At 40.6% G+C, this 21915-nt stretch overlaps 1 protein-coding gene across 5 annotated transcripts in view; it reads left to right on the plus strand.

Annotated features, from left to right (window-relative positions):
* The window catches only part of FNDC3A (fibronectin type III domain containing 3A), a 128097-nt gene that overhangs the window by 1969 nt on the left and 104213 nt on the right, over positions 1 to 21915 (plus strand). For 2 of the 5 annotated variants that reach the window (XM_086620620.1, XM_086620654.1), the window contains exons 1-2: positions 6716 to 6793; positions 17991 to 18119. In XM_086620620.1, the coding sequence (XP_086476746.1) occupies positions 18018 to 18119 (102 nt within the window). In that variant the 5' untranslated portion in view covers positions 6716 to 6793; positions 17991 to 18017. Of the gene's footprint in view, positions 1 to 6715; positions 6794 to 10304; positions 10425 to 17990; positions 18120 to 21915 lie in introns of those variants that run through there. The other 3 variants (XM_086620645.1, XM_086620637.1, XM_086620629.1) reach the window with 2 other exon arrangements.

Here is a 21915-nt window from a genome sequence, read left to right on the forward strand (position 1 = left end):
GCAATCTGTTTTGAGCAGAGTCACAGGCTGACTGCTGTGGATGATAATATTAAAACAGAATTAGATGAGTGTCTCAGTTTTTTCAGGGCAGATGGAGATGATCTGAGGCTTTTTGCTGTATGACAAGCTCTAGGTTATGAGTTACTTGAGGCTCAGGTCGTTACACGCACCACCTAAGTTAACTGATTTTGATCTGTTAGTGGCATTTCTACCTTTTTCAAGTTGGAGTTTCTACTAGTTTGTGAACTTAAAACTCCAAAGCTTTTGATTTTTACAGGCAGTAATGTAATGGAATTGCAGAAACTTGAATTATGATTCAGACTAATAACTCATTTGCTTTGGACTGTGACTCCTGTGGATCTTGGGATGCTTTTGTTTGTTATTCTTTGCCTTGTGGCCATTTAATTTTACTTGAATTTGGACCTACGTCAGCTAACTCAGTGTTACACTGATGATCATTTTGGCTCAAGGTATCTCAAAGAGATCCTTCGTAATTGTTATTGCAACTTTAACTACTTAACTGAGCATGCTTCTGCAGTGTTTTGTCTTAGGAATTACTGGGAAGCAAAACCGTTAAAACCTGACTTCAGGAGAGGTGCAATTTTTCATCTTTGTCAGTACTTTCTCTTAAACGGTTTTAACTTCTAAATGCTTTTAGGCAATACACTAATTTACCTTGCTGGCAGGTCACTTCTGAAATAGTGCATGCTGTTGTAAATGTGTTGGTCTCTAGAAATATTGAATGCTTGGAAGGTGTTAAGTGCTGTTGTTCTGATTGTCTATTGATACCTCTGTCAAAGTGGCAAATCCTATAATCTAGCCCAGTATCACCTTTTGAGTGGATGGTGGGAGCTGGTGAAGATACAGTCTTGTTCATTCCCAGACAGACAGGTACTAGAGAAGACAGTTTTTGTGAGGCTGCAGGCCCACTTCCCAGACAGCGTTGTTGTCTGCAGCCATTGATGTTGGTTGTCTGGGCCTCCTGGAACCTGAGGAATTCTTATCTTCCTCCAGCGTCCAACAACTCTGTACCTTTTTTTGTCCTCCAGCTTCTAATTGTTAAGGGATTTCTCTGCTAAAATGACTACAGGTAACATGTCATGTTCCATCAGTGCATTTCTGTGATCTAAAATATGAATTGGGTTCTCGGTTACATCTGTCAGTAACACTTCTATATTTTATCATCTTTTTCTTTAAGACTGTTGGCTTGGGAAAATTCCCAGGCAATTTGTAGCAAAATTCAACTTGGCTGCAGTTTATAGCACACGAGTTGAATTGTGAGCCATTGCTTTTCCTGTAGGACCAGATCTAGTAAAAATAGATTTGACTTGGACTGTCGACTCTTTAGCTTAACTAAAAGATACTGTCTATATCTCAGAAAAGTGATAATAGTTTGGAATAAGTACATTGCTGCTTTTTCTGCTCAGCAAACACAAACAATGTTTATTTTGCTCATGGGGCCAATGTTTCCTGAGATACAGAAATGACCGTTTTTTTGCTTGTTCTTTTGCCATATACAGTAAACTTTGAGCTTCCTTAATGCTGATGTTCACTTGATGCCAGTAGAAAAACACTATTAGCCTTCTTCTTAAACTTGTCTATCCATAAATTTTAGTGATTTTGTTTATGTCTGGCAATATTTTGTATTGTCATCCCAGGGTCTGTATTTCGTAGGGCTGATGGGGTAGAAGGATGTTTAGAAAGTGTCTGTAACACTTAATAGTGTTACATGTTTCTTGTAGGTTGCCGTCTTTATTGTTCCAATTAATTTACATTTAATTTCAGATGGAACAAATATTTTTGAAGTCGTTGTTGTTGTTCCATCCGCCCCCCGAGAGATCTGGTCCTGTTCCAGCTGCTCACATACTCTTGAGTCTGTAACCAGTGAAAATCTTCAGACTTTTTTGCTAAGCTGTCATAGATGACTTTAACAAAATGTAAACAGAAATAGAATTTGCTATGACCTTTTGTCAATAATTAAATAGAATTTTTAGCTGTTATTTTCACGCTGGACTCCCCTGTATAATGAGAAGCCTTTTTATACTCACCTGATAGGTCATGCACCTTTTCTTGATTTTTTTAGTAATCTGGTTTGGTTGGAACACGTGCTGCAGAAACTATCAGTCTTCATTTTGATGGCACAGCTGTGTAGGGGACTGTTACTCCTCTTCTTTAATGTATTAGTTTAGAATGCTTTTCTGTTTGCAGTTGTAATACCTCAGGAATGGAATATCCTTGTGTTTTCCAAACCTTTTATTAAAATTTTAACACCATGTTCACAGCACCTCTCAAATTGAGTTAGACTGGACATACTTTGCCCTCTTTGTGTTCATGACTCCAAATAAAGTTTCACCGTTTCGTCTAGGCAAGCACATTTGTTGGCCTCAGTCTTACCAGACCTACCTGTATATCTACCAGTTTGCTTAACTGAATTTATATTTTTGTCTCCTTCTAAGTTTTCGCTTTTTCAGGGTGCAGGGACCCTCTTCTGGTTATACTATTCTGCAGTCAAAACATCACCTAGGTTAACATTGGTACCCTCTCTTTCAGTTTAGTATCTTGGGTGCCAAACACCATCCCAACAGCAGTTTGCAGAAGTTAAATAGGAGTGCTGAATGTGCCTGTAGTTTACCTGCCCCTGGCCTTGCTTCCAGAATTGTTCCAAAGCCTTTAGGACAGACGAAAAGATATGTTGCAAAACCTCTTCATTTATAGGCGATGGAAAATGTTGTACCTTGTTATATATTTAATGATTTTAGACATAAAGAGTTGTCAAAAATTAAAACATCTACAAGTTTTCAATCTCAGTTTAACCAGTAGACCTCATTTTTATAATCCATTAGTAAGAGAAAAGCACAGCACTTTCTAAGATGTGATAAATGTCTTCTGCTTTCCAGAAGCACTAAACCAAATCTTTCTACTTCCTGGCAACATACAAGTTTCTATAATATAGTTTAAAAAAAACCCCACCTGTTTCACAGCTATGGAAATTTACAAAATTGAACAAATGTACTCCATGATTTGAAAAAACTGTTTATCAAAGCCTGGTAAACAGCCCGCAGGGAAAGTGACAAGGTCCAAAAGGATTTATACTGTGACAAATGTAGATAGATAGTAACTCGATTCAGTACCTGGAATGAAAAGGAATATGTGGTGCACAAATGTGAACTTTACCTTCTGCACGATAGCTCTTTTTCAGTTTGCTTTGGTTTTTTTGTGCATTGGTTGTGTATAAATCTGTGAAGCTGTTTTAATGTCTTTTGGTCTTAAATAACTTGAGGTGAAAAGGAACTTCACAAACCTAGAACTTTACTGCTACCTGCAGTATAAACTAAAAAAAAAACTATAGTTCACAAGTGTAAATACTTCCTTGGAAATGCTATTGAGTTTCCCTAATGTACAAATCCAATGTCTGTGTTAAACAAAGCCCAGACTTTACTTACACAAGATCCTACAAGCATGGGCTACTGCCAAGCTGCTGTCCTATTTCCACTCACTAACGTAGTATAGTCAATACCATATCTTACTCCTTTGATTGCAAAATAAATCCTCCTTCTCTAAGTTCCAGTTTTCAAACTGCAGGGTTTTGTTGTTCAGAGCTTGTTGTTCTTTTAGTTGGAAGAATTGTATCTACTAGATGACTTGACAGAAGGAAACTGAGACCTAAGCAACAGAATCTCCAGTGAATTAGTTTTGAGACAGAGAAACACATTTTAGATGATGGTGGCAAATCAAGTAGTAATGGCCTGCAAAAGTGTGCATGTAGCTGAAAACTAATCTGTAAGCAAGAAATGAATGGATAAGAAGGTCCAACACAAAAACTTTGGTGACTTGCAATGCCTTGGCAGTGAGAGAGAACTATGACTGTAACTATTCACTACTATTCAAAATATCTATTGATAGGCTGTTAGGAGACTTCTACAATAAGAATAAATATCATAAGCCACAAGAGTTACCATGCCTCTGCAAATCCTACAGAATCTATGAAAAATGTAAATGAGGAAGACCATACTTATTTAAGACCAACTATTTCTTTACCTATTTAGTCTAGTATGAGGGTAGATTGAAAATGTTGAAACAAAGTACTAAGAAAGGAGGACTAAAAGAAGCTGCAGAAGTGAGTAGTGACTGTTGACAATGATCAGTCTTAGATGAAGCTGAAGTGTAATTTGTTTTAATTTGTTCATGCTTGCTAATAACTCGACTGCCCCATATAACAATTTTGGTATATATGCACATTCCATTCAATGATGGCATTTCAATGGTGAGGATGAATTACCATAATTCAAAATACATCTTAAAAGTACTCTAGTACATTTAGTTATGTACATCATGGCAATACAGCTCCAAACAGATTAGTTCTGATTTTGTGGCTTTCTTTTTGTTAACGAATTGAAAACTATTCAGTGCTGCAACTTCACATGTAAAATAGGAAGCTGAGAGCAGCTTTGTCTTCTTGACTTGATTGGGCAATCAAACTAGTTGGTCCCGTGGTGTTTTGACTGACTAAAACTTTTCTTGGAGGATGGGGTGAAACCTGGGAGAAGAGAGTGCTGGTGTCCTCTTGGAAGCCTGCTTGTTTTGCTCATCATCCCCTTCAGTAGTTGCAGAGGCTCCTCCGTTGGAGAACTCTTGCATGAGTAGCATATTCAGTTTTCAGGAATTGCACTCAGCTTGAGGTGCCCTTTGACTACCCTGCTTTCTTTCTTTTATTTTATTTTTTATATGGCATATAAGTAACTGCTTCAGTACCATTGTGACCAAGTTTAATATTAGGGAAGTGAAGCACCTGCCAGGGTGACTGCCTCTTGACCTTTTTTACTATTCAGGTTTGTAGCTTCATGAATGCTATGCATTGACACTGGAAGCAGCAGTTCCTCTCTGCTTATTCCTATGCGTGGCATTCATTTGTGTATTTGCGTAAGTGAAATGGATCAGGCAACTGTTCTGCGTTAAAACTGACCGATTTTTGTAAGATTAATTTTAAACTACATCTGTCCTATGATTTAATTCACCGTGTTGTTGACCAGTTGCTTGCGGTGGTGCGAGTGGGAGCTGCTGGTACAATTTAGCAGAACTAACTTACAGCAGTTTAAAGTCTTGGTAAAAGACCATTTTTCAAATGTGTTTGTTAGGCCTCAAAGCACCTTCTTTTTTGGTAGATTTTTACTCTTGGAAAGTAGTTTCCATATGCCTGTCTTTATTTGCCATGCTCTGTGCTGTTATCCTCCTCCTTATGGAAGCAGGGACCTAGAGGTTTTCCATAAACAATCAGTGGAGAGAAATTTTGAAATCTGTTAAACTTGTAGCCTTATCGATCCTATGTCATCCTGCATCTGGATAGCACAGCTTTCATTTTTCAGACTGAGCAGGAAGAAGCTGTTTCATAAGAGTTCTTTAAAAGCTACTCGTTCTGCTTGAGTCATGCACTCTTTGTAACTCCAATACTGGCAGCTGTCTCTGCAATAAATTTATCTCACTGGCCAGTTGCATCACATTAATAAAAATATATCCATGTTTTTAGTTTACCTTAAAGGAATCATACAAAAAAATATTTTGAAAATTCATCCTTGTTACTCATAGCTGCCGAAAAGGGGGAGTCAATAACAAATGAGGAAGTAGCTTCATTCTTGGCATTGAATTTGCTTGTTTTCTCAACAAATAAGCATGTTCTTAAACAGAAATGAAGGCAGGAGTAACGGTTAACTGGGAAAGGCCAAGTTGTTTTTGAACCCATGTGATTTTCAGAAAATGAACTGAAGGGAAATCCAGTCCTGGCAGAAGCTTGGAAGAACCTAATCTAGCTGGTATAAAACTAGGAGGGTTTAAGGAAGTTCTTGAGAGTAACAAGAGAGTAAAACAAAACAGCCCCATAGTTTAGATCAACGTAGCATAAATAAAGTGGAGTTGCGTTGGAGATCTTTGTAAGTGGTGCAAAAAATACACTCTGCAGTTCACTCTCCTCCTTTCTTTTTGAGGATGCCCTCCAAGAGTATCTAAAAGGAAGTTGTTCCTATAAGACAAAGGAGGCCACAGTACAGCTCATGAACAACGTGTGGCAGTGAATGAGATTGATGTACCTGCTGAAGACTAGGCATAAACACTTGGGTGCTGACAACGTACTCATTGATTTTAAAATGAACACTATCAAATTAGATCCGAGTAAAATGAGCAGATTAATTCTGATTTGTGATATGGTTGTGCCTATCGCTTCCTAAAAGTTACAGAACCAGTTTAGGCTTCTTTTCCTTGCATATATAAGAAGGAGGGGCAAATAGTTGGAAAGTACTGAATTCTCCTTATGCAACAACTTCTAGTTGTATGTGCTTCATCCACATAAGGACTGCGGATGTTTTTTTAAGAACCTAATAATAATATTTAAAACTAGAATGTGGTGTTTTCAGGTAGTCTTCATTGCACTGCCGTTGTTATGTACAGTCAAGCATTTAACAGTCGTGCGGGACAAGATGAGGTGGTAAGTGTCCGTGAACATATTGTGCCTTTCCGGATGACTGGTTTATCAGTGTCTAATTCTTCTCTATATAGTCTTCACCTTCAAAAGTTTAGTTTTCTACATCAGGTACTAGTGAGAGCTTAGCCTCTTTGGCTCAAATTCAAGAATTGCTGGCTCATAAATACAAACGCATTAAACTTGAACAGCTGGAGTGTTTCCAATTATCTACTATGCATTCTCATACAGGTTATAGTTCCCATGACATGAATGCATGAACTGCGTTTGAAACCGCTCCTAAATCACTGCGGTTCACAACCCGGAGTATGAAGGTAACCTGAAGTAAGTATTCATTTAGTATAATACACTTAACTCCTGCAGTGCTAAGGTTTACCGTTGTGTGGCTTGCCCGTTCTCGCTTTGAGAAGAACAGGCAGTAACTATTGGGAGTGTGTTAGATCCAGTAACAGTTGTGACTGTTCAAGTGCAACTTACACTTGCTCATCAATCAGTATGTCCTTCATAACAGTATTGATTCATTTTACAACTTTTAGTGTTTGCCTTCCAGTGGTAACATAGTATGAGCAGAGATGCGTATTGCGTTTCTCAGACTTTGAGAATTGTGTTTAGTGAGTGTCTGTGACACCACTTGAGAGCTACAGTTGAAGTATTTCCATGTTCATGGTAGAGGTTGTAAATTCTTTTTTGCTATAGGGAGCTGTGATAGTTTGATGTGGGGGGGGGTGTTCTGGTGGCAGGGGAGGGGATTTGCTCCCTGTGCCACCAGATCTGAGTCCCATCCCCCCCGGGGGAGGTTGAGCCAAGGCGGCGCCTCTGCGAATTGCCCTATTTAAGTTGGGACAAAGGGGCGGGAAAGGGCTTTTTGCTCAGGAGCGAGGAGAGAGCAGGAGGGCGCTGCCCTCGCTCCCGGCTCCCGGCCGAGCGGCCGCTCGGGCCCGGGCCGGCGCCATGTGCTCAAGATGGCGCCGGGGGAGCCGCATGGGGGACTCGGTAAGCGCCCCGCTCCCGGGGTGCCCGCCGGGCCGAGCTCCCCCTGAGAGGATTAATATCTAAGAGAAGACAACCACAACGACCGGGTCAGCAAAGATGGAGCAGGAGGAGGTGTGCTGGAGCTGAGGCTTCCCTTGCAAATCGGTGTGAGATGGCAGGCAGCCCCCCTGCAGCCAGGGTGTACTCGGCGGAGCAGCGACCCACTCGTGGCCTGTGGAGAAACCCACGTCGGGATGGAGATGCCTGAGCCCAGGAGAGGTCGTGGAGCAGGGGATGCGCGACCAGGTACTGTTGATAATGGGGCATGGAATGCACGACGAGGTCGTGGAGGCATCTGGAGACCGTGGGACGACCCACGCCGACGCGAGTGGCAGCAGCTCCCTAAGAGGCCGAGACTGGTAAAGCCCGAACTGGTGCGATCCATGGGGAGGATTGCAATCCTGCGGGCAGGACTTACTTTGGAAAAGTTTGGGGACTTTTTCTTTGTGAGTAGGGGATCCACCGAAGCAAGGGAAAAATGGTGTAAAGACTCCTCCTCCTTTAAGAAAGGAGCGGCAGTGAACAACATGGATGAACTGACCTGTACTCCCCCATTCCCTGTCTCCCTGCGCCGCTGGGGGGAAGACAGAGCCAGGAACGAAAGGAAAATAGGGGGTGGGGAGGTGTTGTTTTAAGATCGGGCCTTGTTTTCTCTTTCTCCTCTCAAGTAACCGGTTTCGTTCCCTTTTGTCTTTTGTTTAGTAACTGTTAATAAATTGTTTTGTTTTATTAAGAAAGCCTGAGTCATGTTTTGCCCGAGACCATGTTTGGTGGGTGCTCCCTTTTCGGTTCTTGTCTCGACCCTCAGTCCAAAAAAAACCACGACAGGAGCTCCAGTGCTATTAAAACATTTTGTGTATCTTCATTTTTAACTATTTTGGTTTGCGGTTTCTAGTGAATGTCAAACTTTGTTGATTTATTTTACAAAACTATGCTTTTTTATAATTTTCCTATATTGCTTATATGCAACTTTAGTATTATGAACGGGACTGAAAGGAATAGCCATTTTGGTTTCACTTTACTTAAAAGGAGATTGTCAAATCAGTGAAATAGAAATGTTCCACAGAACACCTTTCTTCCAACAAAAAAATATCGCTTCTCTGTTCTCTTGGAAAATATTTTACCAAGTTTTGGAGGAAACACATTTCTAAAACAGGAAAAATACTGTATGAAGAACAAAGCACATCTTTTAAATAAATTGTGTATTAATTGAAATAATTAGTTCAGGATTGAAAAAGAAAAGCCAGTATACCATAATTACCACATCTGAAACTGTGTGACTAGAAAACATGATAAATGTATGTGGAAAATAAAAATAGAATCATTCTGCTCATTTCTGATTCTTAAAAATAAACACAAAACTCTTCAGCATGCTTAATAACTTTTAACAGCTCAGATACAACCTTATGGATCTCTGGGTGATCATATTCTAATACGTTTCTACACAGGCTACATCACTCTGAGCTTTTTTCAGTAGTGCATTAAGTGGCGTGTCTGACATCTGTTGCATATGCTTTGTTCTGTGTGTCTTGCTCTTAGCATTGGTGTGTTCTTAGACTTTTCCTCATTTTAGCATGTTTCTGTGTCTTGGGCAGTTATATTTGTCCACTCTTATCTGATGACTTCTGAACTGGATGGCTAATGTGGCAGATTGGAAGGAATCGCGACAGTAATTTTTACAAGTCTCGAATTGTCAGGCAGGAGATATCTTTTAAGGACTGTAGGAAATAATAAAGAATAAATTTATCTCACAGTAGGCCCTAAAGACTTGACTTGGTAAGTACTTATGAACGCCTCAATCCACAGGAAAAGTTTAAATAGTAGCTTGCATCTATCTTCTTGAAGAGTCACTTAGACGTGAGGCTCTAATCTAAATAAAATAGGGCTTTATTACTTCAACTGTGTCCTGGTTTCGGCTGGGACGGAATTGTTCTTTTCAGCAGCTAGAAGAGCTCTGTGTTTTGGTTTTAGTCTGGGATTTGCTCTGAGAAGAATGTTGATAGCGCACTGATGTTTATAGTTGGTGCTGAGACCTCAAGGACTTTTCAGCTGCCGTGTTCTTGCCAGTGTGCAGGAGCACAGCAGGCTAGAGGGGAGCATGGCCAGGATAGAGGGTCCACAACTCCCTTTATGATTCAAACTTAGACTTAGAGTTGAGCGCTAAATTGGCCAATGGAATATTCCATATCATGCAAAGTCATGCCCAGTATATAGATGAGGGTTGACTGGAAAGAAGAGCTTTTGCTTTTCTGGGGTCTCTCACTCTTGGAGTGCTCTCTCTCTTGTTCTCTTTTTGGGCCTCTCACTCATCTGGAATTGCGGTGTTGGGACTTACCTGTTTCGGGATCATTTACTGGGATGGGACAGACATTGGTCACCAGGTGTTGAAAGTTATACTGTGCATCACTTGTTTGTATATGTTATTAGCATTAAACATATGTATATATTTTAATATATTATTAAATTGTTCTTATCTCAACCCACAGGTCTCTTTCCCTTTTCCCCTTTAATTCTCTTCCCCATCCCCTGGGGGTGGGGGACAGTGAGCGAGTGGCTGTATGGAGTTTATTTGCCAGTCTTTGAAACGTATTTATTTTTAAAGTACACCTCCTGTCTTCTTGTTAGAGAAGGCAAAATCAAAGCATTTCGGGCATTAGAATTGAGCGAGGGTTTTATGGTCTTTTTGATTCTCTAAGTTCATTCCTTGGTCTTTGGCAAAACTTAGTGTTGTCTCCTGTTCAGAGCAGCTTTTCCTTCTTACTGGAGGTTGTCTGGACCCGAGGATGAGCCTTGCCTATGGTTCCTGGGGGAGGGTAGCTGCAGGAGGACCTGGGTAATGTTGGAATGTGCACCTGCTCTGCTGTACTGAGCCCACACCTTATGGTAACCTCGAATTGGCAGCTGTAATGTGATACAGGCTGAAGTATGTATGAAACTGCGCTACTGACAAAGAAATCGTGGAATAGCTCTGCTTTTGTCGCTTCTCATGTAATAGCAACATGCAGTTTGGAAACACTTAGTATTGATTTCATCGAGCCTGTTCCTTATGCTGCGCCTTTCTCTGTCAGGCGTTTTTGTCTTGTCCCTGCTTAAACTTCGTCCTCGTGTTGTATAGAATCAAGGCTCCTGTGAACAGCCATCTGTAACAAAAAAAATCTATTTTTATCTGTTGGTTACCAGATTTGACAGAATTAGGATGTGAAAGAGTATTAAGTTGCTCTAAGTATTGTCATAGTAAGTAGGCAGGTAGAGAAGGAACACTGTAAATCGCAAAAACTGATGAAGAAGCAGCAATGCAAATTTCTCTTTCAGTGAGCACCAGAGATACCACTGTGGAGTGTGGCCTTATAAGTCCTCCAGTTGTGGGAAAAACAATTAATGGTATTTTGTATTAAACTCAGTAACCAGAAGCACTGAATCTCTGGGAAAGGAGTCCTCCTTAGGTCTTTTTTTTTGTACACAGTGTTGTTATTAGCTATCACTACATTTATTGTAGTAGTGCCTACAGTCCAACCAAAATGGAAAGCCTGTTTCTATTGTGTGATAATACAAAAGTATAACTTCTTAATTTGTAATTGTCCTCTAATGCAACTTTCCTCCTTTACTTGGGAGAAGGGCCAGTGTATAAAGTAGTTCTGTTATGGACCGTGCTATGGGTATATCCTCCAAAGTTTGAACCTTAAGTCTGCGAGTTTGAGTTTTGATTAGCACTGTCATTATTACTTTGAAATTCTAAATTGAGAATCTGACACCTTTTAAGAGCTCAGGAGACAAACTACTCCCCCCTCTCTAGATTCCAATCCACTGAAAACCATTTAACTTTGGCATTACATGTTATATTTTGATTGACTAATACTCTGGAATTCATGGAAGAATTCCACTCAGAAGGGGCCTTTGGGATTGCCTTCTTCAGCCCTTTGTCAGGATCTTGCATGGTCAGGTTTTGACTTTCTGCAGCGGGGGTCTCCAAACTTTTTTGATCATGCTCTTCATCAGTAAAGATATTTTGAGTGTGCGCCTCCGATATATATACATTTTTTAATTCTATGTGTATGCAATTCTGCTTTACAGTGTACATACTGTATTAGTATACACAAAAAAAAGGAAGAATAAGACAAAGATGAGAAACACTATTTAAAAATATTTTTTGTTTGTCAATGACAAAAAAAAAACTTCTTCCCACACCCCAAGGGATTGTCTTGTGCATTCCCTGAGGAGCATACACGCTGCTTCGGAGACCACTGATCTACAGGATTGAGATTTTTGCAGCCTCTGAGGGCGACCTGTGCCAGTGCTACACCGCTCTCACTGTGAAAATGTCTTTTCTTCCCTTAGGGCCAGACAGATTTTCCAGTGGTGCAACATGTGTCCATTACTTCTTAACATTTCTGCTGCATGACTCCAAGAAGAGTTTGATTTAAGGCTCTTGACCAGTGTCCTTTAGGTAGTGGGACCCAGCCAGTAGGTGAGCTCCTGGCTACTGTAGTGCTCTTAGGCCTGTGAAAGACAAGGAGAAGCAAAGCCCAGTAACAGTCTTTCTGGCATCTGCCTTATACTGAGGAGGAGGAGGACGCTGGGAAGAGCAAAACTGGATGTGGTATTCCAGATGCCACCTTATAAATGCTGAGTAGTGGGGAATAATCACCTCCCTTGGCCCATTAGCTGTGCTTCTCTGCTAACATAGCCCAGTATGTTGTCAGCCTTTCTTGCTACAAGGACGTGTGCTGCTGACTCATGTTATTTTACCTTGGTGATCCAGCTGATTTAATGCTGATGTGTTTTTCAGAGACTATCTTTGAGATCAGCTGCTAGTCTCTTGGAGATGGAAACACTGATCCTTTGCATGTGGAGAGGAAATGCTCTGCCCAATGATCTCAGCCTTACTGTATTCCTTAACCCTTAAGGAACAAGTGACTGAGTAAAAAGCAGAGTTGTATATGTCTTTAGAACATGAGAGTAATGCCATAGAAACATTAAAGGACTAAATCTGAAGACATTTAAGGATTGAGTTAAATTGTCACTACAGTTGAGGAAGGCAAACTTGCATACTGAACTATCGAGTGGAACTCAGTCTTTGATCCTTAACATCATTTAGCCTTTTGCCTTGTTAGTGTAATCCATTCCTTAATGATTCCTCAGACATTAAGTCTGAAGTCTCTAGCAAAACCTGTCCAGTAAATTTAGATGCCTTCCCTTTGTTTCAGCTTTGATACAGTCTTCAGAAAAATCTTTCAAAGTCTTTTCAAATTTGTATGATAAGGAAAATCAATAGCAGTTCAGTTGGGGGTTGTGGGGAATAGGTAGTTTGCTCCTAAGTCTTGTACAAAGTGTTAACCTACCAAACTTGGTTGAAATCTCAGTAGACCTTGTACTTTCATTGCATCCTAGGACAGACTCAGTGCAGATTCTGAAGGAACAGTGTCAGCCCAGTTAGCAATCCTGAATTACGTTTTGAATGTCTACTACTACTTCAGTATATTCAGTAGCAAGGCAAGAAATGAGAGCTGTTCATGCAGCAGTTGTTGCTGTGCATGAGTCAGTATAGATTTCTAAATAACCATGCCCTTATGCAGCACCAGTAGAAAATTACTTCTCAGCTGGTTCTGTGCTTAGCAACAGTGTATCACCTATTTATTCATCTAATGTGTAGTCTTCCTTGTCTGGTCCCTTTTAATATGTCCACAAGAATGGTGATTTGTCCTTAAAGAAATCCTTAGATTTATCCCATGTGTTATTTTACCCCTTCTGAAGGCTGCTGCATCCCTTGTTTTTCAGTGGTGTAGCAAATCTGACAGTAGGCTAGTGAATTGTTTGTAGTGGCTCTGCCTGTTGTCTAAATGGAGGCTGCTTTTCTTGTGTCTTTTTCAAGACCTCACTAAATCCCCAGTGTATTGGGAAACTAGCTGGGGCTGGAAGACAGTTATGTCATCCAGAACACTTTTATGTGGAGTAAGGCTGAAATTATGATATGCACAGGCTTTACTTTCAGTATTTTCAATATGGAACAATATTTTTCAAGAAGTCGCAGTCACTCAGACTACTCTTTTGAACAGGTATCAACAATTTTAAGCCAACAAATTAGAGACAAAGGTTGTTACGTTATTCCAATAGAGATTGTAGTTATTTGCAGCCAGAGGCAGGGAAAATATCCTCCTTGTTGCTAAGTGAGGTACACCTGTTAATATAACTGATAGAGCTTTTTTGGGAGCTTGTGTTTGGCTGTCCATTTCTATTATCCTATCCTTTTCAGAATCAACCCTTCACAGGATTGAGTTCATTCTTTTTTGTTTTAGAAAGAATGGCTTTACCCTTCTATATTAAAACCTTTTGTTATGCCTAGCTTTTTAAGCTATTCATGCCATTTTGTTGAAGTAAAATGAGTAGGTCTCTTATCACTGTCATGGTTTGTCGTTTCCAGACTTCCTTCTGACTTCCTCTTTTTTTTTTTTTTCTTTTTCTTCCCTAAGACCTGAGTTAAAAACATGTTCTGTGATGAGAAGCCAAGAACTGATACCTTCCCTTCCTATTGGAAACTCGCATGCTTAACAACTCTATATTTACTGTTAATATTTAAGGCCTGCCTCTCCAGTCTTAATCCGTGTAATATCTGTTGTGTTTTCATTGATGTTGTGTAATGCCAAGTAAGGTTGAAGATTGTTTTTCCAGTTCTCTTTTTAGTACCTTTATCAGCAATCTCCATCACCAGAAAATTCTCATCAAGTTAATTGATGAGCTTTTTTTCCATCAATCATACTTGTCTTTTAATTCTTTTCAAATAACATCCAGTGTCAACTCTTAACTTGTATTTGATCTCGGATCTCTGTTGGCTAACAGGCCTTGATTGTCCCATTTGCCCTTTCAGAATACGGCATTTAATGCAAGACTTCGAGTTTTCTTCCAGACCTCTGAGACTTTCCCAGGACTCAAGTTATTTGCAAGTCATTTTCAAAGACCTTGGTAGATCTTTTCTTCCAGAAATCTTGAATGCAGGCTATCTGGGTCTGCTGGTTTAAAAACTCTGCCTGTGCCCATTTGATATCCTTGCATCGAATGTGATGTTATGGCTTTTATTTCCAAGATACGTTTATTGAGCACTTCTGCTTATTTTGATGCCGACTTTTTGTCTGGTTTATCTGACTTCTCCTCCTCTGCCACACAGTATTTCCTCTTCAAATTCCTATCTGTCTTTTTTGTCCTCCTAGCTAAAAAGAAAAGACACCTGCGGTTGGTGGATATAGCACATCTTACTGTCTGACCAGATTTTGCACACTGACTTGTACTAGTCTTCAAGACCAGTTCAGTGGCATTGCAGAGAACTCTAATACTGTATTGTCAAGAAAGCATTGATTTATTTTTTCCCTAGATTGATTACACAGTCTGACAGGTGGCGCTTTTATTATTGTTGTAGAGGATGTCAGGAATAACGCTATACCTAGTACGTCCTGTCAGGGTTCATCGATGAGCAGCGTGCTTCATCTCCAGAATAAATCAAGCACTTGGATCCAGACATGGAATTTAGCTGTGTCCCAGTTAAGGCACTGAAGGCTGTGTGCCAAAGGTGGACTACCTACCTAAGCATACAGGTGCCTGTGAGAACCTAATTTTTTTACAAATCAAATCATTAAATACCTGCTAGGAGAACATGAATGAATCTGAGACAAAATGTTTCGTAGGTCCAGAGCTTCTTCTGTCTTGGAAGGGCTTAACAAGTTGTCATGACAGTCGTATTTGAGTCAGTTTGGGTTATGTTTAATTCTCACTGGTGTCCAATTTGATAGACATGTTTTGATTTGTGCTTAATAAATGGTGATAGCACTGAGTGCACCAGAAGTTACGGATTCTGTCAAAAGTCGTTGTGTAAAGGAGGTTATTGCTTTCTTATATAAGAGACTAGTCATTAGCATGGTGGCTTGGGAATGATGAGATAGATTCAATTTAAACCTAGGGAAATTCAAGCCAGCTTAATCTGGGGTGTGTTGTGTTATAGCTTGGAGTATTGGAATTGCTTTTCTGTCTCTAATGCTGTAGATAGGAGTGCAAAATATTTGGAGCTGTAAGATGAAGAAATGGCACGAGAGTGAGCCTGGTTGTAGCTATCGTGGGAGGAGGGATGCCTCGATTCTAACCCCTGCTTCCAGGCTGTGCATTCATTTTACGTTAAATGGTCATTGGATAATATCCTGGGAAGCTTACCATCAAACTTGCTAGCTTGTAAGACGATCTGAGTAACTATCATCAGCCCTCTGCCACCTGCAGAAGTGGTGGGGACTGACTGTAGCCTGGAGGAGTTTTTGATGAGTGGGAAAACTTTTAAAGTAAGGTAGGAATATAAAACTCTGTCCTCTTTGCTTGGGAGACTAATTAGTCTGGCTAAGCAGGTATAAATGACTTGGCATAAGCAGTTTTGAATTCTTAAGTAATCACAGTTAGGTTTCCATCTTTTAACCTAGAGGGATTTTTCTTTTTCCTCAAGTTTAATCTTTTCAGAGTGCACCAGGAAAGTAAATGAAACCTCTAAAATAATTTCAGAATGCTGTTTTTCTTTTTCCCCCAAGTTCATAGTTTTATAATAGGACAACCTTCAGCATGGGAATAGCTAAATTACACTGTATCTATATAGCTAAAATTCTAGAAAATATGAAGTCATTGTTCTGTGTGAGTCTTTTTGTACTAGCAGCACTGTATTACAGGTTTCAACCCGCAGCAGATACAAAACATCATCTGCCTTAGAGGGGCAAACAAGTAAAAGCAGTCAATCGGGTAGGCTAGAGATAGTTTTAGAGAATGCTTCATAGTAGAAATCTGTAACAACAGCTCTTTAAATTAGCCAACTATCATCTCTAGAGCTTGGCACCGAAGTCAGTGTCATTAAGCTGACTTTATCACTCCTTGAGTTTTATCGGGTATCTCTTCGTTTAAAGTAAGTTTTATATGCTGTAACTAGTAAGCATCTCTGTTTATGAGCAGATAGTATATCTGTTAGAAATTTAAAGGTGCTTGTGGAGAGTTTCATTTGCCAGATGATACCAAGGCAAAACTTTAAAAACCTGTAACGTTACTGACTGTCAGACTGTGTAACTTTAAAATTGTACCTACTTATTTTTACAAGGCTACTGTAAGTACTGGGTAAGAGAGACAGTTCTGCTTTGGAAATACTGTACAAGCTTAATCTTTATGTCTGTGTTTGATGTTAAGCACTGTTTTGAGATGCAAAATGTGATTAACTTGTGGGGATTCTGAATGTACCATTCACCTCTAGTGAATTCTTTCTATCTGTCTTTTTGTTTTGTTAAGAAATATTAATTTTCAACTCTTGTTAATCTTTTTTTTTTTTTTTTCCCCCAAAGCGAAGTGTGCAGAGTCTGGCTGGGGTAGAGTTAAGACCAGTACATTAAACTGGTATAACTTAGTAATTTTTTTTTTTTTTTTTTTTTAAAAAGTGAAATACGATTTCAAAACCAGCTTATTAGACTTGCAATATTATGTATTTCCAGCATGGAAAAATGGTAATCTTCAGCTTTTCTGGTCTTAATTCTTCCATTCAGTCTTCATATAGCACTAACATGCAAGATATCATAAAATGCATTACTTGTGACTTGTTAATGTAGTTGAAAGGAATGCTTGACTGAATCTTGCTTTCTGATGTGCTGTTACTTGACACTCATCAGAGTTGAAGTGCATCACTGCTTTCATGGACCTCTTGCCTGGGTGGCTTTTTTCTTGTCGTCAGATTTCATGTAACTTCACAGTGTGTGCTAGCGAGGGCTTTTTTGTAGTATAGTTATGAGGATTATAATTTTGAGTGCAGACATTACCTCTCCCTGCCCCCCCCCCCCCCCCCAAGTTTTAGCTGCTGGTAAAGCTATTAAAGGGCCACTGGTTATCAAAACCAGCTTTAATTTTGAGTCTAATACATTTTAAAAGTAAATATTTTTTATTATTCGTGTCTCACTTGAACTAGTTGTTCCTAAAATAAGTGTCTTGTTTCTTATAACAGTATAAAAAGTGGGTTGATGATTTAAAAAAAAAAAAAAAGGAAAAGAAAAGAAAAGGGTCGTTGTTTGTAGATCTGGGGTTTTTACTCTATATGTAAGTTCTAAGGTAATTACGCCTTCCGCCGCGCCCCCCTCCCCCCCCCCCAGCCCGCCGTGGGCATTTTGTCAGCAGTACCAGTCAAACTTAGACAAAATCTTGGTTTAGAATCAAAGTTAGCGGGTTCAGGTGCGTTAGCTCCACGTCTGGGACGTATCTTCTTCTGAAGTTCAGCCACTAGAGGGGGTCTAAACCCACCCTCTGTGTCAATAAGGCTGACACTCGCTGGCAAAACACATCTTAGAGTTTACATGATTGCTGGAATGTTGTGGAAACATACTTTCTAAAGGTGTCTAATTTCATAATTTATTTTTTTCTTAAAGCGAGGCTGGTTTTTAAGGGTAATTATTCAGAAATACTTGTACAGTTTAACCATTTGAATAACTTTTCTTTGCAGGTGATCTTGTGAATTAGTGTACCATCGATGATGGCAGAACATCCACCGTTACTGGATACCACTTCGATTATAAGTAGTGAAATCCCTCTTCTAACTTCCCCTATTGTTAGTGGGGATGGAGCTCAACAGGTAAGGAAACTTCAATATCTTTTTTTCTTCTTCCAACATTAACATATTGACACTGTAAAAGATAGTAAGCCTTCATCTGGAATATTTTTGTGCAGCTTTAGTCAGCATGTTTTTTAGAGATTGAAGTGAAGGTAGAACTGGTGCAGAGAAGAGATTTGTAAGGAGTATGAAGCAGAAAACCTGTCTTGTGAAAGAAAATCTTCATAGAAGGATGGTCCCAGCTGCCAAGCTGTCTAGCCATGCTTGAATCTTAATTTGGAAGCTCTGTATATTTTCATTAGCTCATGACCTTGTTAATGTTAATAAAACTTCTGCTATGATAGAGCTTACCAGCTCAGGCAAAACATGTGCTAACAACTTTATGGCATCTAGGCTGACACTTGCTTATAACTGGATATCTTGAATGGTGGGACTTGCTTTTGTATGGTAGTGTCTGCCTGGACACTTCTTCAATTTATTTTTTTTTTTTCCAGACAAAACCAGTCAAGATGATAGAAAAACTTACAATTATGGTTTCAGAACAATTGAGAAAGGTCAGCTCAAGTGAGGAAGAAGTGTTGGTAAAAACACCTATGCATTCTCTGTATTTTTAACCTAGGAAGAGTATTTTAAGCCCCAGATAAGCACAGTTCTGGAGCAGCTTCTCATGGGAGAAAAGGAGTGAAAAATTAGGTGGTTTGAAGTATCTGAATGGATTGAAAGATCTCTGCCTGTGATAGCAGGAGACTGGACTTGAAGATCTAGGGAAGTCTCTTGTAGTCTTCCATTCCCATGTTTGGTCTTTATGCAGAAGAAATAGTTATTTATCATAAAGAGGAGTTAATTTGTAGGGTAAAAACACAGAAGAGAGCTCTAAAATGAAACTGGAGAATGGGTTGGGACAGTTCATGAGATAAGGTTTGGGCTGTGGTGAGATCTTCACAATGTAGGGGAAGCTTACAGAGAAAGAGCTGATAAGTCTTTTTTAATGAGTGTATGGACAGAACATTCCAGGAAAAGGGGAAAAAGCAATATCGAAACTTGCTTTCTCTTCCAGTTCTTTCAAATACTGTTTAGAAGTAGGAATCTGTAACATGCAAGAGGAGAACTGTTACTGTTTCCTTACATATTCTGCCTTGAAAAGTTTGATTTTAAAGCCTTGCGAACAAAAAAGAATAACGCATGCCTATGCAAAGTTAAACATACCACCACTGTTTCTCTTTATACAATTGTTAATGTTCTTTCTTTTTACGGTTGTTGTTTAAAAATTCCTATTGATGTATCACAAAACCCTTGAGGTTGGAAGGGACCCCAAGAGATGATGCAGTCCAGCTTTCCCCCACTCAAAGCACAGTCAACTAGAGCAGGTCAGTCAGGACCACGTCCAGTTGGCTTTTGTGTATCTCAAAGGATAAGGGACTCCACAGCCTTTCTGGCAGTCTGTTCCCCAGTATTCAGCCCACCCTCATGGTGAAATAATTTCTCACATTTTACTGGAATTTCTATATTTCAATTTGTGCCAATACCTTTTGTCCTTTCACTGGGCACTGCTGAGAAGAGTCAGGCTTGGTTTTATTTATTCCCCTCACCTGCTGGTATTCATGCACACTGATAATAAGATCTCCCTGGTACATCTCTTCTCCAGGCTGAACAGTCCCAGCTCTCTCAGCCTCTCCTCACATGTCATATGCTCCAGTCCCTTTATCATCTTTGTGGCCCTTTGCTGGACTCTCTCTGGTATGTCCATGTTCATCTTGTACTGGGGAGCCCAGGACTGCACCCAGAACTCCAGATAGAATCATAGAATGGTTAGGGTTGGAAGGGACCTCAAAGATCATCTAGTTCCAAACCCCCTGACATTGGCAGGGACAGCTTCCCCTGGATCAGGTTGCTCAAAGCCTCATCCAACCTGGCCTTGAACACTTCCAGGGATGGGGCATCCACAACTTCTCTGGGCAACCTGTTCCAGTGCCTCACCACCCTCTGAGTGAAAAATTGGTTTCTTATATCTAATCTAAATCTGCCCTCTTTCAGTTTAAATCCATTGCCCTTTGTCTTATCACTACATGCCCTTGTAAAAAGTCCTTCTCCAGCTTTCCTGTAGGCCCTCTTTAAGTACTGGAATACTGTATAAGATCACCCTGGAGGCTTCTCTTCTCTGGGCTGAACAGCCCCAACTCTCTCAGCCTGTCTTCATAGCAGAGGTGTTCCAGCCCTCTGATCATCTTCGTGGCCCTCCTCTGGACTCGCTCCAGCAGCTCCACGTCCTTCTTGTGTTGGGGACTCCAGAGCTGAATGCACTATTCCAGGTGGGGTCTCACGAGAGCAGAGTAGAGGGGCAGAATCGTGTCCCTCGACCTGCTGGCCACACTTCTTTTGATACAGCCCAGGATACGGCTGGCTTTCTGGGCTGCCAGCGCACATTGTTGGCTCATGTTGAGCTTCTCATCAGCCAGCACTCCCAAGTCCTTTTCCTCAGGGCTGCTCTCAATCCATTCTCTGCCCAGCCTGTACTTGTGCTTGAGATTGCCCCGACCCATGTGCAGGACCTTGCACTTGGCCTTGTTGAACTTCATGATATTTGCACAGGCCCACCTCTCCAGCCTGTCAAGGTCCCTCTGGATGGCATCCCTTCCCTTCAGCGTGTCCACAACACCACACAATTTGGTGTCACCTGCAAACTTGCTGAGGGTGCACTCAATCCCACTGTCCATGTCACCAACAAAGACACTGAACAGCAACAGACCCAATACCAACCCCTGAGGAACACCACTCGTCACAGGCCTCCATGTGGACATTGAACCGTTGACCACAACTCTTTGAGTGCGACCATCCAGCCAATTCCTTATCCACTGAGTGGTCCATCTGTCAAATCCATGTCTCTCCAGTTTAGAGACAAGGATGTCATGTGGGACAGTGTCAAGTGCTTTGGACAAGTCCATGTCTTATCAGTGCTGGTCAGTTTGAAGGATTGCCTCCCTTGACCTCCTGGCAATGCTCTTTCTAATGCAACCCAGGATGCTGTTGGCCTTTTTTGACTCAAGGGTGCCTTGCTGACTCACATTCCACTTGTTGTCCGCCATTTCTTTTCTGAAAATCTACTTTCCATCCAGTCAGCCTCCAGTGTGTACTGGTGCATGGGATTGTTCTTCCTCCGGTACAGGACTTTGCATTTCCCTGCATTGAACTTCGAGTGCCATTCCTGCTGGCACTTTTCTGCTTGTTAAGGTCACTCTGGATGGCAGTGCAACTGTTTAGTGCATCAACCACTCCTCCCAACTTCGTATCACTTGCGAACTTGTTGATGGTGTGCTTTGTCCCATCATCTAGGTCTTTAAAGAAGATAGCAAGCATCATCTGTCCCACGCTCAACCACTGAGGTAGGTGACTAGTGAATGGCCTCCTGCTGAATTTTGCACTGCTGATCACAACCCTGTGAGCCAGTTTTCAGTCCACCTCAGTGCCTATATTCAGTCTGTACCTCATCAGTTTCTGCGTGAGGATGTTATGCAAGACAGTGTCAAAAGCCTTGCTGTAGTCATGATAAACAGTATCTAGTGCTCTCCCCTCATTCACCAAGCTAGTAATTTCATTGTAGAAGGCCATCCAGGTTTGTCAGGGACGATTTCCCCTTTGTGAATCTGTACTGACTACTCCAAATCACCTTTTTATCTTTAATATGTTTGGAAATGGCTTCTAGGGAGATTTACTTGCACATCTTCCTAGAGCTGAAGGTGATGTTGACCAGCCTGTAGCTCCCTGGATCCTCTTCCTTGCCCTTTTTTGAAGATTGCAGTGACATTTGCTTTCTTCCAGT

Source organism: Tauraco erythrolophus, chromosome 1 (assembly GCF_009769465.1).
Source record: "Tauraco erythrolophus isolate bTauEry1 chromosome 1, bTauEry1.pri, whole genome shotgun sequence".
NCBI lineage: Eukaryota > Metazoa > Chordata > Aves > Musophagiformes > Musophagidae > Tauraco > Tauraco erythrolophus.